The sequence below is a fragment of the Ruditapes philippinarum genome, unplaced genomic scaffold, assembly GCF_026571515.1.
Source record: "Ruditapes philippinarum isolate M1 unplaced genomic scaffold, ASM2657151v2 ctg5682_1_1_1_1, whole genome shotgun sequence".
Taxonomy (NCBI): Eukaryota; Metazoa; Mollusca; class Bivalvia; order Venerida; family Veneridae; genus Ruditapes; species Ruditapes philippinarum.
In genome coordinates, this window is record NW_026859125.1 from 1 (window position 1) to 17,475 (window position 17,475).

Genomic DNA, 17,475 nt, shown 5'->3' on the forward strand with positions numbered 1-17,475 from the left:
TTTATTCCAATTTTCAGCTAAAAGCCATGGTAAAGTACTTACTCAAGGGCAGGCTAGGGCTTGTTCCTGCACAGCTTATTTTACAGCAGCCTGGTGGTCTGAAAAATGTAGAGACTCAATCCACAACAGATACTGTAGGTAGGTGTAAGTATTATACAATGATGTACAATGCAAATGCATTTATTTCAAGACTAAGCCCAACAACTATCCATGGCACGCCAAAACTGCTAAGTAAAAAACAACTCAATGTCAGATTTTCCTTTTTCTTGTTATTCCAAAATCAAAAATATAAATTTGTGTTTAATAATAAGTGGTAATATCAATATCAAATAAATGATGCATCCTCATTCACTAATAGAAATATAAACATGATTGGCAATAATTGGCCGCAATTAGGTAATTGACTTCCTTTGATCATCAATTATACAAGATAATTGTCATAAGGAAGTGGATAATCAAGGACAGAAAAACCCAGGCTGCCAGGGACCAGATGGTGTATAAGTGAAATGCATGTCATTAAAAATATTTGCCTATGAATTTAGGTTTCCACATCTCCGCTCTATATATTAGAGCTCCTTTATTATTTTATTTCCATATCTCCGCTCTATCAATTAGAGCTCCTTAAAAAATTAAGTTTCCATGTCTCCGCTCTATTTATTAGAGCTCAAGTATCCTTTTAATCCTATTTTCCAGTCTCCAGCTGGGTCTACCTGTTCCGAGCGGACCCAACATTTTTAAGTTTAGGCAGAAATAAGGCAGCCTCCCCCCAGAATTGGTCATCACCCAATAATACAATGTATTTTTAAGTGCCATATTAAGGGGAGAAGCTCACCAATAACTGATTATAAGTTATGTTATGAAGTTTTAGCAAGTATATGTACAAATGTAGAGCCAGTTTTAGACACCATCCAATCCCCAGCAGCCAGAATTTTCCGCCACAACAAATTTTGTTAAAAATTTGTCCCCCAAATTCTGAATAGACGAGCATATCTGCACTTAATAAAAAATTTAATGTTCAATATATTTTAAGTTCCTATCCCCTAAGAATTTTTCTATTGCTTCACCTAAAGCCAAAATATACATTTCTTTCCCTACAGTGGACAGGTGAACGTTGTCTGAATGGAAAAAACCCTGGTGTTGCCATATCGATAGATTTCATGTTCAGAACACGTCCTTTTGGGTGCTGCAATGTAAACTTTGATAATGCCTGTTAATGTTATTTCTTTTTTTGTTCATGGCTGCATTATCTTGAGACCGCCAAGACAAACGAGGTAAAATAAAAGTCCAGACAATAAAGGAATTTGAAAAATTTGAAAATAGAAATTGTAATTCTGCTTTAAGAAGTCGCACAATTTTGCACTGATTTGTGTTGCATATATTGTTTCCTCCAATGTTGATAAATATCAATTTAGGGGTCTTGCCTTGGATCATTCCATATTGAAGTTTTTGATGCAGGCCCTCAACCCTAAGGCCACTTGTACCACACCAGTCTATGGTCAAGTGTGGGAAGCTTCTTCTATCATGCTTCATAAACTGTTCACCTGTCCACCTTACAATAGAGTCACCCACAATCCATATGTCTGCAATAATTCAAAATATCGGTGAAATTTTTACAATCTTATATATCTAGAGAAGGCCTTTGATGACCACCGACCCAGTAATTTTATTTTCTCATCAGAGTAACCCTGTACAGCTAAATCTGTTGCACGACCTATGCGAAAACTATGGGTTTTAAACACAGAAATGTCTAACCCAGCATGTTGACATGCTTTGGACAGAACCGCAGAAAACTGATACCTTGTAAGTGGGGATGCATTTTCGTGACAGAAAAACTGAACAGCTCTGGAAGGCATAACTTCCATAAAACGACGTAGTGAATCAATGCATTGCCTTGTGTCGGCACTATATGGAAGTCTTATGACCACAGGTCTCCCTGTTTGCCTAGTCTTAGTTACACGCAAGCGGATGGAAACAGCATTAGAACTTTCTAATGAAATGTCTGACCTGCTTAAGGCCCTTTGACTACCCATATGCTGACACACAACAACCTCGCTAACTCTCAATAAACAGAAATATGACAATGAGAAAACAGCCGTGAACAGTAAAACCTCGAACTGCGAGGAGCAAACACTGTGAAGTGCCAAACAAATTTTGTCTAGCAATTTGCTAGTAATGGGAGCTCTATAATCCCTTGATTGCCTAAGGCGATTACACCCCTCAAGCATTTTTTTGATAACAAAGTTTTGTGAAGGATCTATTAGACCATTAATCTTGTGAAGAAAACTCACACCTGAAATATATAACCTAATTGTTGAGGGGGAGTAACTCCTTTCGAAACAATACGAGATATAGAGAACCAAATGCTTGATTGGTACCGGCCATATTTTAGGTAAATCGTAGTTAGATCTAAAATGACAAAAACTGTTCAAAGCTGTTTTGTAAGACAGTCTTGTATTTACTGAAAGACTACTTTGAATTAAACTAATAGCTCTTTTGTGAAGATCTGCCATAGTTGGCATGGAAACTTGCATGGGTCTGGATCTGCCTCTGGAGCAAGTTTGCGAAATCGTTCCATCTGAAAACGAGATAAACTATCAGTGATTGAATTATGAATACCCCTCACATGCTCTGCTTTTACCACAATGTTGAGCTGCAAACATTTTAAAGTTAAATTACGTAACAATACCATCACATGGTCTGACCTTGATGTCATTTTATTTATTATGTGGCATACAGACATATTGTCTGTTCTAAAATTGATCTTTTTGTTTTTTCAAGTCTCACCCCAAATAAAAATTGCCGCCACAATCGGGAAAAGTTCTAGTACTGTAATGTCTGCCGTGTACCCTTGTGAGTGCCAGAAGTCTGGCCATTTTTCAAGTGCCCATTGACCCCCAAAATAGATGCCAAAACCTAAACCCTGGCCACCAGCACTATCAGTAAAGAGTTGTACATCTTCATTGGTAGACCAAAATCTATCATGAAATACTTTAACACCATTAAACCCCTGGAAAAATGTTTTCCACATTAACATGTCTGACCTCATTCCTTTATTTATTCTAAGATGATGATGTGGTTTTGATAAGCCACAGATTGAGTTTAACAACCTTCGGCAAAAAGGACGCCCCGGTAAAATAGCTCTACATGCAAAATTTAGACTGCCTATCAGACTTTGCATTTCTTTTAGAGTGCACTTTTCTTTATGCAAAAAAGAATGAAGGATTGTCAGTATATCATTTATTTTAGACTGAGGCAATCGAACAACCATATTTTTGGAGTCAAGTTCGAGTCCTAAGAAACATAAAATTGTTTTGGGACCTTCTGTTTTCTCCCCAGCAAGTGGTACATTTAGCTGCCTCATGGATTCAATGAAAGTTTCCATTAATGATTTGGCTTCATTTGTTCCTGATCTACCACCACCCAAGAAGTCATCAAGATAGTGAATAATATTTTGTGATCTTGCTTTCCCTTTAACTACAAATTCTAGAAAATCAGCAAATCTGTTAAACACATTACAACTTATAGAGCACCCAAATGGAAGACATTTGTCAAAATAATACTCATCCCCAAACTTGAAACCCAGCTGATCAAAGTCTGCTGGTGAGACTGGCATTAAACGAAAAGCACTTTTGATGTCCAGTTTAAAAAGTTCGCAATTGGGTCCTAAATTTGAACCATGTTAATTGCAGCATCAAAGCTTGTATACTGAACAGAACATTTTTTTGGATCAATAAAGTCATTAAGGGACTGACCTTCAGGGTATGATAAATGATGTATAAGCCGGAATCCCTCCACTGACTCTGGAGAACTTGATTTTTTGGGGACGAGACCAATCGGAGATACACGTAAAGTAAAAATAGGCTGGTACTTAAAAGGTCCTGCAACTCTGTTAAGCTTTATTTCTTTATCAATTTTTTCCCGTACAAATTCCGGAAATTCTGCTGCAGACCTTAAATTCTTTGAATCACTAGCTTGTCTTGGACCTTCATATTCCAGTGAAAAACCATAAAGGTATCCATTTAACAGAAATCTGGCCTCATTTTGGTTGTATCCAACTAATTCCTTTCTAAGCTGACAAATATTGATAGGTGATGGGGCCAAATTAAATATAGAAGGGGTATTAGTGACGTTGACCTCTGAATGAACCTCTTGATGGGCTTCTCCAGTTTGACCTGTGGTTTGGGCCTCGAAATGAGCCACGAAAGGAGTTTGAGCTATTGGAACTCTGGTCATTGTTTGCCTTACATTGCCAACGACCATGCTGTTGAGTAAAGCATATAGAACAGATATGTGGGTATCGACAATTGACCCATTTACAGTAGCCCTTATTGTAGTCAATACATGGGGGCTTGGATTGATTTTGCTTTGCTGGCATATTATCCGAGCTGCTTTGTGTTCTAGCAGCGCCTGAAAAACACCGCAGACAAAGGTCAGAATTTATTGATGACCAAGGCATAAATTCTGTTGCCTGTCTTAGTCTGAATTGCTCGTCATATGTACGCCAAAAGGTACCACCAAAATTGCTTGCAGCCTCCCTAATGACATACATATAATGCAAAATGTCCTGGGTATGTTCTTGACGAGCACTTAGATAGATGCTACTAAACACTAAAAAGGCATCAGACCATTTTTCTATGGAACTGATCTTATCTGTTTGTACCCTTGGCCTTGTAACAAGATTCAAGGAATTATCCAAGCCTAAAGTTACACCAGCATCAAACATATCTAATTCAACTGGGCCTTTAATCAAACTGGAAAAATTAACATATTCATTTTGCTTTATTTTTGTTTTTAAGGATTCAGGTACATGGGAGCCCAGTTTGTCCCCGCCACACCTAATCTTTCTAGGCTTATCATCAAAAACTTCATTTATTGTTCCTTCATTTTCATGATACTCCCCTGTGTTTAGATTGTCATTTTCATTTGATATAGGTAACATTAAGGACTTTGAAATAATTTCCTCAAAGTCAATAACCTTACCCTGTTGTGGAGCCTGCTCCTCAAGAATGTGCACTCTTTCCCCATCTCCTCTATCCTGAAGTGCCTCAGAGGCCTTCCTCTTCCTCCCTGCTCCCTTTCCTCTTCCAGGCATCTTTGGAATTTCTAAGATTTATTTCGATTTTTTGTTTTAAAATAATTCAGAGTTGAAGCTGCTGCTACTAAGCATGGAATTGAGAAGGGGAGATAATCATAAATCTACTTCCTGTCAAAGATTACAAGAAAGACAACTGTGTTTCAATTCCCCAATATAGAAATACCTGATTATCCCCCTTTCCATTGGAACTTTGCTGAAATAAACAAGGCATTATTGCAAATATGCAATAAGCCCAATTACATTGAAATATAATTATATTTATACAGGGATATAAAGTCAGTTCTCATTTACACTTTTTGACTTTAATACTAACAAAAGCTATTACATTGAAACTGCACCTTGATGTGTTCTCTCTGCCAGGCACATTTTCAGGTCAAAGGTCAGGCTCTCTGAGACATAAGAAAACCCCACAAAACTGGTCATTAAAGCACATTGATCTAGGAGTTTCATACTTTCTATGTTTATGCACTATAATGATATCTACCTGCCACACCCATTTTCAGGTTAAAATGTCAAATGTCAAAACTACTGGGGCCTAACATAATAAAACTGGCCTTCATTGAAATGCAATGATCTAAAATCTAAGTACTTGTTATGTGGATGCATCTTAATGAGTCCTATGAACATACTTGTATTAAGTCAAAATGATTTTGTTTATTTTTTGTGTCACTATAAGTCGGATTGACTTTAAACTTGGTATGCATGCTTCTTTCAATAACCCGAAGTGCAGTGCACAAGGACCGGTACTCTGCACTTCTTAATTTTTGAGTTATTGCCCTTTGTAGATTTTCATTCTTTAATTTTGTCCGGGCCATTTCTCTTCAACTATAAAAGCTATGGACTTGAAACTTCATAGGATGATAGATCTCATTAAGAAGAAGTGCAGTGCACAAGAACCAGTACTCTGCATATCTTAATTTTTGAGTAATTACCCCTTTGTTAATTTTCATACTTTATTTTTGTCCAGGTCATTTCTCCTCAAGTATGAAAGCTATGGACATGGAACTTCATAGGATGATAAATCTCATTAGGAAAAAGTGCAGTGTTCAAGAACCGGTACTCTGCATTTCTTACTTTTGAGTTATTGCCCTATATTAATTTTCATACTTTATTTTTGTCCAGGTCATTTCTCATAAATCATAAAAGATATGGACTTGAAACTTCATAGAATGATAGATCGAAACTTCATAGAATGATAGATCTTATTTATTAGAAGTGAAGTGCACAGAAACTTCTGCTCTGCACTTCTTATTTTTTGAGTTTTTGCCCTTCGTTAATTTTCATATTTCATTTTTGTCCTGGCCATTTCTCCTAAACTATATTGTTCACAAAGCGACACATCCGACTCGCGGAGTTCTAGTTAAAATGTTTTTGCTTATTGTTGGTTGCTTCAATTAGAATATTAGTTTACATTAAGACAAGGTATGTTGGTGCATCCTGATGAGTCCCTTATTCGGGTGAAAAGGACAAAGGTTTAGGTCATTGGGACCATTAATTCCTATTATCTCTATATTTGCAATTTTCTGTTCTGCTCTGAAAATAGTGGACCAAGCTAGTCCTCTAAATCTCTTGTATAAAAGTCTCAGTGTAACAAATCTTTTGTATAAAAGTGACAAATTTCCATGTTTATGCTCAATTTGAAATAATACATACCAGTGTTCAAATACAACAGCTTAGCACTGTAACTCTACCAAGATTTCTAGTTGATAAAATAAGGATAAAAGAATAAAGAATCACTCATTTTCCAGTTTCAGGTGCAGTGGGTACCCCACAAAGTCCTAATCTTCAAATGGTTAGAACAGTTCTTTCACAACAAGCTGGACTTAAGGCAGGTCAAGCTACAATCTTAATTTCCCAGCCAGCTCTGCAGCAAGGGCAAGTGCTACCTCCTGGTCATATTGTTCAGAATACTAGACCACAGGGAAAAACACCACAACAAGGGAAGCCTGTATTTGCTCGAATAATTAATCCTGGATCTATGAAGCTTGCCGGAGGAGTTCAGGGATTCTCAACACAAGGTCAGCTTATCCAAACAGTTGGTCCTACAGGACAGACAATTGCTGTGCAAAGTGATGCAGCTCTTAGACAAACACTGAGTAAACTTGTCACGGGCGCAACCTCTGGAAGCCCTGCTAATGTCATATTTACAACAGTTGGGTCGTCTGTATCAGGTGTTACCCCTGGGAGTCCAGCAAATGTTATTCTTGGTTCCTCAGGGACATCTATCACAACAAGTCAACAAATTCTAGCAGCAGCTGCAGCAGGTAAAGCTGCCCAAATTAAAGAATTAGAAAAAGACAAGAAATCGTGAACTTCATTTACTTCTGATTATATATATTGCCATGTTCTATTCTGTCTTTAATTTATTCCGATTTATCTGTCCTTAAGTGAATTAAATATCAAAGAATAAATACATTGTACATGTATTAGGCAGTTAGCTTGCAGTTAAGGGGCTTTTTAGACATGAATATCAAAATATAAATACATTGTACATGTATTAGGCAGCTAGCTTGCAGATAAGGGACTTTTCAGACAGAAAAGATGACATGCAGGACTTAAATGTACGATTATCGTGTGGTATAGAGCGTGTTTATCAATTATTACCTTTCAACATATTGTAATATTTGTAAGTACTTAGAACTGTAAAAAATAGCAAACTGTAGACATGTTATAACAAGAAAAGGAGTAATAGCTGATTTATAGCTGAACTAAAAAATAAATGCTTTATTGAAACTTTATGCAATTTGTAATTATCTTTCAATTGAATGCCATTTCAGGAAAATTGAAACAAGTTTTATCATATAATAAATTGTAAGTAGGATACACTTTACTAAGCAGCCATCTGTCTCTTGGGTTTAGCTTACTTTGGAAATAATCCAAAAAATATCGGAGGCATTAACGTGAAACTGTTGTGGTTGAGAGGTCTCATTTATACAAGAACCATAACACTCTTGAATACTTTGAAAGTTTGCGGTTTCGTTTAAACACTTTTGGAATCAGTTCCTTTTATAAATTTTATTTTATAAATAAATACAAATAACAGGTTGATGTCGGTCCAAGGTTGATAATTGTACTGCATCAGGGTATTTAGCTGTCCTTCAGACATAAATAGAGGATGTTGAATGAGTATAGGTTTAATACTGACTTTATTGAACGGGTTGAATAAAATATATTATGTGAACTTCTGGTTCAAGGAGAACCATTTTTTATCAACGCGCCTATGATATAGGCTAACATTTGGTGCGTCTTAACGTTATGCTAGTATAATGCAAATGACGTCACTTTAAAATATATGCACGGCCGTGCGATACCATTTTTACGAGTCGCAAAATCTGCACATGTGTATGATAAAGTTACACAATACACTCCAAGCCATTCATATTGAAATCATCAGCTTTGAATGTTTAGGACTTAATTTAGTGAATAAGTACCAAAAGTTTCCAAAAAATAATTCTTTGCTATAATTTGTAAAAGGGTTGGTAAAGCAATATGTATTTGTGTAGGGAGACACCTATCTTAGTTTTGATGCAAATTATTACCCACTCATTATTAAAGTCTAATATTAGATCTATGTCCCAGGTTAGATTAAAAAGCATCAATATGAGACATCATTGTTGACAGACTTTAGATCAAACAGGTTTTTTTTAATGAAAATATCATTGTAGGAAGCATAGTACACTTATTTGATTCTCAAATAATAAAGGTAGAAGTATCAAGGTCAAAGTGAAAGAAAAACTTGATTTTGAATTGATTTTGGACACTACTGGTGAGTTGTCTCGCATCGCTGGATACATTGGTAATTACTAGTTAGTTATCACGGAGAGCCGGTTAGGCGCATCACACATTGAAATCAGACAAACAAAAACAACAAAGTCCTGGCAATATTTACCAAATTTTATTTTTTTACCAGCAATGATTTAAAACAAGCAAAAGATGTTATTTTCAAACCTTTTATTTAAAAAACATTTTTACCTTGAAAGAAAATAAAACAACGAAAATAATTACATGTAGTTATTAATATATTTCTTTCCTACATAAATATTTTTAATGTTAACAATACACCATTGTGTATGTTTTAGGAAATCTTATATAATGTATATCTATCAAAGAAGCTCATCTGTAGTGTTATAATATTTGTTGTTACAGTGAAATAAAAGTGAAGTCAATTCTCGTTATCATGAAGCTGTAAGTTTTCAGTTCAGCTTATGTGCAACATACAATATATGTGCAATTAGAATAAATTTGGAGCTTATTTGTTTTCTTTTTTGTGGTGTTAAAATATTCTTTAGAAAATAAAAAGACGTTTTGTTCATTCCATAACATACACAGATAATATGTTATACATTTTAGCATGTACACTGTGAAAATACATAAGAACGAAAGATATCAAAACTTATAAATTTCTTCTTGATCAGGGTATAATTAAGTCTAGAAAATATACTTGATCTGGTATTACTAAACACAGTGTGATTGTGTTAAATCAGTGCCCTAATGTTGATGACCATAAATCACTGCACCTTTCAAAACAACTGTGCCTGGATCTTCCGGAATGATGACGTTAACAGTAGGAAATGCTTTTATTATGGTCTCTTGAACTATTGGAGACTCGGAAAACCTGCCGACCATCAGAAATATGCTCGTTCCTTGAACCTCAGGTTCTTTCAGTAAATGTTGAACATGACCTACTATCCTATCAGTGCAAGGTTTGGACAGATTTTTGACTATCTCTGAATCTATTCTTAATCTATCCGAAAACCATTTAATTCTACCATTATATTGTGATCTCTCTATGGCTTGTTCTATCTTTTCATGGCTCATTTCTCGGAATACTTCATCTAGTGTACATGGAACTTTGAATGTTTCAAATCCACCTCTGTAATCTTTGATTGATCTGAGTTTTACTTCAATATATCTTTGCAATTCAATTTGATCATCAGCATATTCATCAATCCATTTCTGATAGACTGTGTCACCTGTTATATTACGGAGGAGTTCAAGGAATCCCTCTTTCACCATGTTTTCACCACATGCTATACCAGTTGCCGATTTAATTTCTGAAAGGACTGACGCTCTAATATAGTGAAATCAACAGTATTACCTGCAAAAAAAACAATTCTGCAATTTTTAAAACTTTTTATACATTTAAACTTATTCATCTAAGTGAATTAAAAATCAAATTCTTAAAGATTCACCAGTGATTGTTTTATTTTTCTTGTTGTAATATTAGCTGTGTACTCTTTAATAATTAACATTATTTACAGAATTACGTAAAACATTCTAATTGATTGCTAAGTGAACAGCTTCAATGGTTTTAATTTCTCATTGGAGATATTATTTGGGAAGATCAATTTACAGTTTTTCTAACTATCAGAATGTAGCTAGAATATATATATATATATATATTCATCCCAAAGCTACTGAAAAGAATCAGCCCTATGAAACATTTAATAGTCGTTAGCATCCATTATGACTATTGGCAATATCTTGTTCATGAAGAACTTCATAGAAAATATGCTTAATGAATCTGTAATTAATTGAATAATAGTGTACATGTTTTCTTTTTAATAAAGCAGCACCATAAAACTGAATATTGAAGTGACCCTGTATACTTATTACTCCTAGTATTTTTTATCCGAATACATATTATGTTGGTAAAATGGTTATTGTTGTCAACAATTTATTAAATATAGCTGTCCTCTAAGTCTTGTAACATAGACATCTTAAGTTTATGATTTCTATAGTGGTCAATTTGACCTTGATATAAACTTGATTATAAAGTAACAGAAAAATGTATTAAATTCATCCCCTCAATCCTGTATAACTTAGTACCTACCTCCAAGATCAATAACCATACATTTTGTCCCAGGACTGGATATATCGACAGTCTGTATTTTCCTGATCTGTTTTTCCATTTGGTAGTATACAATTGCCGCTTCTGGTTCTGTGACAATTGTCAACTGTGTTTCTGTAATATCAGCCTAAAATATTAAAAAAAATAATGCTACATTTTTTCATCAAATCTGTAAAGAATGATTACATAAACATTTTTTGTCTTATTCTACACGGTTTGATTGAGTAAAACCAGGTTCCAGGTGCTCAACTTCGCAGTTAAGTCTGCTATATAAAGAAATTTGTTTAAGATATCTTCTTGGATCAAATGTTTATAAAATTGGACGACATGCAGATGCACATTTAGGGTACAGAGTCAAGGTCAAAGTCAAAGAAAAAAGTTTCAGCAATCAATTCTGTGTCAGATCTCTTTTTAGAACTTGTTGGTGCAAAATGAAAGTGATAAATGATGCTTGTGTCAAATATTTGCTCCATTGACATGTCATGCAGACTACACACATTGATATGTCGTGCAGATCACACATTGTGGCACTCTTCTCCAAGGTTCAAGTCCCAGAAAAATGTAAAATTTTGTTAACCTTCAAAAACATTTTAACCTTAAAAAACGTCGTCTCAGCATTGTTTTTCTTGCTAAAGAATTTGTTATTATTCATGATGTTTGTCTCAATGTTTAGCTTAACTAAGCGCAATATGTTTATGGTGAGCTGTGTACGTTGTCTGTCGTACGTCATGAACTTCTGTTTCAAGCAATATCTCTTCCTAAACCAGTGGGCCGATTTTGTAAGTACTAAATTGTTTAAATAATTTTCATTTCAGGCAGAAGTTTTGTTGCAACCAAAAGAAAAACCTTACAAATATTCTTCTTTAAAGCGTAAGGACTAGAGTTTAGATAATTATTTGGTATGTCACATTGCCCAACAGGTCTATATCTAGTTATTTTATATCTCAAGTGTCAAAATTGGCTCTATTCCACGTTGCCATGGGTTTTCCTTGTATGTAAAACCTTAATAAAAACCCTAGATTTTGGTAAGTTACATTGCCTAGCAGGCTACTACAAAGTTTGTTAAAATTCCCCGGTGGTCATGTAGTTTTCCTTAAATATATATAATAAAAAGATAAAAACCATGTACTCTAAAGTCGCATGGACAAGGGACCCCTTAGATATTTGGCGTGCAACATCGTCTTGCAGGTCTTTACAATGTTTGATACTCACAGGGTCAAAATTGGCCTTGCTCGGGATACATGTTTTTTATTTTATGTATGTAGTAAAAACGTAACAACTCCTCTCCTAAAATTCCACAGGCTTTAGTATAAATAGTGTCTATTTTTTTTCAAAATTACTCCCACCCCTAACGACCGGGTCATGACCAAGTGAATTACTTTTTTGTATTAAGTCTACAGTTATGAAATTGTGAGTACATGCACATTTGTCGGTGCAAAATTAAAATTTGACATCAGTTGATCAAGAAACCTTATTTAATATATTTCGAGATCCAGCTATATAGAATTGGACTTGATGCACAATTCCAGATGTAAAATTGACATATGTGACAAAGTCAAGTATTTTGACCTCCCTATAATGACCCTCGAGAAAAATCGTGACAGCTTTAAATAATGACCCCTTCCGCCATTTGTTGGCTTTTTTTAAGTTAACCCCTTTCATAATAAACAAGACAATAATGAAGATATGCTAAAAGCAAAACTTAAATACTTCATTGTCAAGCTATGATTTAATTTCTCGTCTGATTAAATGCAGGAACTACAAATGATATGATTTATTTCTCATTTGGTTGAAAAATTACTTCTTGCGGGTGATTTGTACTACATTGAATGCAACAATAGCAACAAAAATAATTGCAAGTTTTACTTATGTTTATGTATAATGAATTGATAATATTAGCATTAATATAAAACAGAAGAACAAGACTTTAATATTTATCCAAGTGGTGGACGAATATCAAAAGTGTCTGTCTTTCAATCTAGGGATCATGGGTTCATGCCTAGGACGGCACCAGTTTGTACTTCCTGCACATGTGTGCATTCAGTCTGTTGTGTCCCTAGCGAAGCCTGGACCATCACCACTTTGTTTCTGGTCGGTTTAGCATGTGGTAGGCATCCCGCTTCCTGTCTTGTCTTGGTGAGAGCCTTGAATGATGGTGGCTTTCTCCTTGTATGTCACCTGGTTATCTGGTTGCTCCAACTGGGCTCCTAAACCTAGCCAGCTTGTCGGCCCTCCTCATTTCCGGGAACTCCCACAGTAGATGGTATCCACTGAGGTGCATAACATACAGGACGACCCAAGCTTGTTCACGGCTTGCGCTAGTTCAGCGGACATTGTTGTTTTGTAGGGCCTCCAGGACTGATCTTGCTAATCTGTGAGGAAGACTTACAGAGGTGATCTCTTCTGGCGAGTTTTCTATCAAAAAGACTGCCTTTTCATGAGTGCCTCAGTCTCTGCTCTGTAATTGCTTGCAGTGCTTCCCAGTGGCGATGTATAGCTGTTTTTCTGGCCTGACGGGTACGTTATGCTGGAATACCACCGCCTCCTCCTTAACGGCTCTAGTGGCTGACCCATCTGTGTATACATGGGTCCATGTGTTCCGAAGGATAGTCTGCGTAGATAGCCGCAAGTGTCAGACTTCTACGGATGGTCTCATTTTTCCTGTGCCCATGTCTAGTGCCAGGAAATAGCAAGTGCCACTTTGACTGCAGACAGGTCATTTGCTGTAGGTTGGTGATGTCTGCTCGGCCCAAGGGAATTGTCTGAGTGTTTAGTTCAGCTGCATGCTCTCTACTCAGCTTCTTTGCTTGATGTACAAAGCTGCCAGCGCTTGAGGCGGTTCTGGTGAATCCCTCAAGTCTGCTGTTCATGGGGTGGTCTGGGAGGGACTGGTACTTGTTTGCCTGGAGAAGCGACCTTGGTTTGTCTTCTTTCGTGAAGTGTTTGAATTCCGGTCAGTTTCTCGATGAAGGCGATTGGTGTAGACTTGTGGCCCCTGTGATTATACGAAGCGCCTGATTCTGTACTTTATCCAGGGCTTGCTGGTTTGTCTTGGCTGTTGTGGACCATGTGGCTGAGCTGTACTCCATGGTGGGTCTTACTGTGCCCTGATATACAGTCTTCAGTATTTGCTCATTTGCACCCCAGGTTGTCCCAGCAAGTGTGACCCCAAGGTATGTGGCTTCGTCTTCCTCCTTCAGTGGAGTTCCAGCCAACATGACCTTCCCAGCTCTCTGCTTTGTTGACAAGGTGAACAGTGTGGTGGACGACTTCTCTTTGTTGATCGTGACACACCAGTCTTCGGCCCATGCTGCGAGTTTGTCCATTAGCTCTTTGCATTCTGTATGTGCACTAGAGGCGTGCTTCTTCTTTGCACCATAGCACCAGGTCGTCAGCATAAAGCGCAGCATTAATTCGCCTTAGGCATTCAGGACACCAGGTCGTTGATGAAGACCAGAAAAAGAGTGTCGGGGATTAGGACTCCACCCTTTGGACACCATGGCGTAGCAGGAACTTCCTACTGTTGGATTGGTTCAGGCTGATCTGGCTCTTCTATTAAACAGATAAGAAGTTGATCCATTTCAAGCATGGCCCCTCCAACTCCATTCCTCATGAGCTTTACTTGTAGCCCTTCTGTCCAGACTTTGTCGAACGCTCTTTGTAGGTCAAATCCATGCAATGTAAGGACCACCTTTTGCTCTTGGAATGCGTCTTCGACTTCCTGCGCTAGGTATGTAGTCTGGTCTTCTGTGGAACGGAATTGCCGGAAACCAGCCTGTTCAGATGCCAGCAGGTCATTGGTCTCCAGGTACCACTTCAGGCGTGCGTTCACAATCCTCTCCATGGTCTTAACAACACAGCTGGTGAGGCTGAATTGGACGGTAGCTGGCTGCCCTTTTTGGGTCCTTCCCTTTCTTCAGTATAGGATCATCGTTGCCTCTCTCCAAATCTGTGGTAGCTGCCCTTGTTTTCCAGCTGTAGTTGTATATGTCCAGGAGTTTGCACATTGCTGTATTGCCCAGGTGTGTCAGCATCTCATTTGTGATTCCGTCAGGATCGGGAGATTTTTTGGTGTTTAGTTGCCTGAAAGCTACCTGAACCTCATGAAGCGTCAGGCGCGAGTCCATGCACTCTGACGTAACCTTAGGTGTTTTTCTGTCCCTTTGTTCTCTTCTTGCTTCCCTCAGTCGTTCACTGTTGATGGGGATGTCGCTTAGTTTTGGGCAAAGACGTTTGCTGCTTGTTTGCCCACCAACAGCTCTCCCTCCTCTTCCAAGGTAACTGAGCCTCTCGCTTTGTCTTGGTCGTCGTTCAGCTGTTTTGTCAACCTCCACAACTTTCGGCCATCTCTCTCGAGGTTCAATGAAGCTGTCTGTGTCTCCAGCTCTTTCTTTGGACCTCTAGCTTGTGCCTTAGGAATTTGGCCTTGGCATGCTGTAAGTTGTGGTTTGCCTCCTGTGAGGGATTGTTTTCGGCTTCAACTCTGGCTTCGGACACCTTGGTTTGCAGCTCCTCTAACTGCTCACTCCAGTAGGGCTTGTAGTCTTTCCTCGCACCTCTAGGGATGGACTGTTGTGCTGACTTGAGGATGCATTGGTTGAAGTCCCTGACTATGTTGTTAATGTCTCTGCCTTCAACTCTGATGTGTTTGCAGAGTTCATCACTCACAGACTGAAAAAGGGGCCAATCAGCCTTTTTGTAGTTCCATCTGGGTAGGCTAGATGACATAGAGACAGAGCGGTCCAGTATGATGAGGACTGGACGGTGATCACAGCCTCCAAGTTGATCAGTGACTTTCCTCTGGACATGTCCGTTATATGTCGTCAGTACAGAAGGCAAAGGTCAGGCGTTTGATGTCGAGTGCCATCTTCTCGAGTAAAAAGTTGGGGATCCTCCGGCTGATTGATGAGGTTCAGCCTGTTGTTTATCCTGCCAGGTCTCCACTTCCTCTCCTCGGTTGTCCATGTGGTCATATCCCCAGCTTTGTGAGTGACTGTTGAAGTCTCCAACAACCATGAGGTTTGTTGCTTCCATTGGGATACTGTCTAGGGAAAGAGCTTTGTCATTTGGAGAGTACATATTCACAAGAGTCATTTGAAAGCCGTTCAATCTGAGGCTCAGCACTTGGAATTCCGAGTCATCCATATGCATTTTAGTCTGGATAGCATTGATGTTGTTCCTGACTAATGTCATGATGCCTCCTTTCTTTCTGCCAACCCTGTCGCTTCGGAAGCACTGGTATCCTCTGATCTTAAAGGATTTAGCTGGTTGCAGGCGTGTTTCCTGAACGCAACAGACATTGATGTCATTCTCATGAAGGAAGTGCTGAAGTTCAGTCTTTTTGTTGAAGACTCCTTCTGCGTTCCAATGCATCACTTTGAAGTGTTGCTGTTGAACTTTCCTCCTCCTTGGCTTGTTGTAGCCTTTTGGTCTCCTCTTGGCATGATGGAAGGAGTGACCCCCAGTAGCTTTTGGTGGACTCTGTCGAGGCTCAGAGCCCGGCACTGTATCTCCCTGGAGGGATTCCAAAGATCCAGCACCAAATCGATGAATACCATTGTTTCGTGTAGTCATAGCGTTGGTTACGTGATTAAAATCTTACACGGGTAAATATAATACTAGTTTAAAGGCACATTATGCCTCAGAAATGATTAAATATTTTATTCTTCAGAAAAGGCAAACATAATTTTTATAACATTAAATCATATTTTAAGAGCACGTTATGTGCTTGGTACCGTAGGAAAGTAGTGTCAAATGTGAAACAATTTGTCATAAAAGTAGCAAAATGTAAACAAAGTTGCATTTTGACTTCCGTACAAAATAACAAAAAGCTTTAACTGTACTGATTGTCAAAAAGCAACAAAAATGATTCTTCAGTTAAATGGCAAATGGTTAAATGAGTATCTTTTGGAAACTATAGAAAAACATAAAAAAATGAACAGTTTTTGCAGAAATGAAAATAAAACATAAAATAATTTCTGGGGCATAGTGGGCCTTTAAGATAAGATAGAGTCAAATTGTATCTTAATTATAAGGCTGAATAACTATTAAGCATGTATACCTAGAAATGCGGTAACTCTTATAAGAATAAAAAAATTTACATTTCGTTACATCTGACTTCTTTTCGGATGTATGGGAGGAGAACGGACAAAGTTATTAATTTATTATGTTAAGCAACATTCGTTGTATAATAAACAACTTTTGCAGCCTGTTCAATAGTGTTTAGTTAATTCCACTTTTTATATGTGGTAATGTCAACATTTTGTACAGTATTTGACTTTAATCTGCTTGCCTTTTATTGTGAAGGATTGTCATATTTCTCTAATGAAAATGGCCAGCCACCTGTCTTTCCTTTATAATGAATATTGACCCATGGAAAATATTACGACCCCTAAACACGAATTAAATTGTCACAGTCTTGGAATTGTAACCATCTTCTCAGAAAGATCACTCAGAGTAGCATGCACTAGAAATAGCAAACGATCTCACTCAAACGTAGGAATACTTAACCAACCAATTATTTCCATTA

At 37.5% G+C, this 17,475-nt stretch overlaps 2 protein-coding genes across 3 annotated transcripts; one reads left to right on the forward strand and one right to left on the reverse strand.

The window, feature by feature from the left end:
* Nucleotides 1-20: 20 nt before the first annotated feature.
* LOC132755348 (uncharacterized) lies at nt 21-7,855 on the forward strand. Of its 2 annotated transcripts, none has more exons than XM_060746218.1 (2): nt 21-144; nt 6,844-7,855. In XM_060746218.1, the coding sequence occupies exons 1-2, from the start codon at nt 27-29 to the stop codon at nt 7,404-7,406; spliced, it is 681 nt and encodes a 226-aa protein (XP_060602201.1). In that variant the 5' UTR covers nt 21-26; the 3' UTR covers nt 7,407-7,855. The 2 variants fall into 2 exon arrangements, with proteins under 2 accessions (XP_060602201.1, XP_060602202.1); XM_060746219.1 differs by having other exon boundaries at nt 21-138; nt 6,844-7,847.
* Nucleotides 7,856-9,583: 1,728 nt separating this feature from the next.
* LOC132755350 (heat shock 70 kDa protein 12B-like) lies at nt 9,584-10,111 on the reverse strand. Its single transcript, XM_060746220.1, has one exon. The coding sequence runs from the start codon at nt 10,109-10,111 to the stop codon at nt 9,584-9,586; it is 528 nt and encodes a 175-aa protein (XP_060602203.1).
* Nucleotides 10,112-17,475: the final 7,364 nt, after the last annotated feature.

Bases quoted from the DNA above. Each gene is read 5' to 3' on its own strand.
- LOC132755348 (XM_060746218.1), top strand. From the start codon at position 27: ATGGTAAAGTACTTACTCAAGGGCAGGCTAGGGCTTGTTCCTGCACAG. The intron at 145-6,843 runs GTAAGTATTATA...CTCATTTTCCAG, and splicing joins AACAGATACTGTAGGTAGGT to TTTCAGGTGCAGTGGGTACC.
- LOC132755350 (XM_060746220.1), bottom strand. From the start codon at position 10,111: ATGGTGAAAGAGGGATTCCTTGAACTCCTCCGTAATATAACAGGTGAC.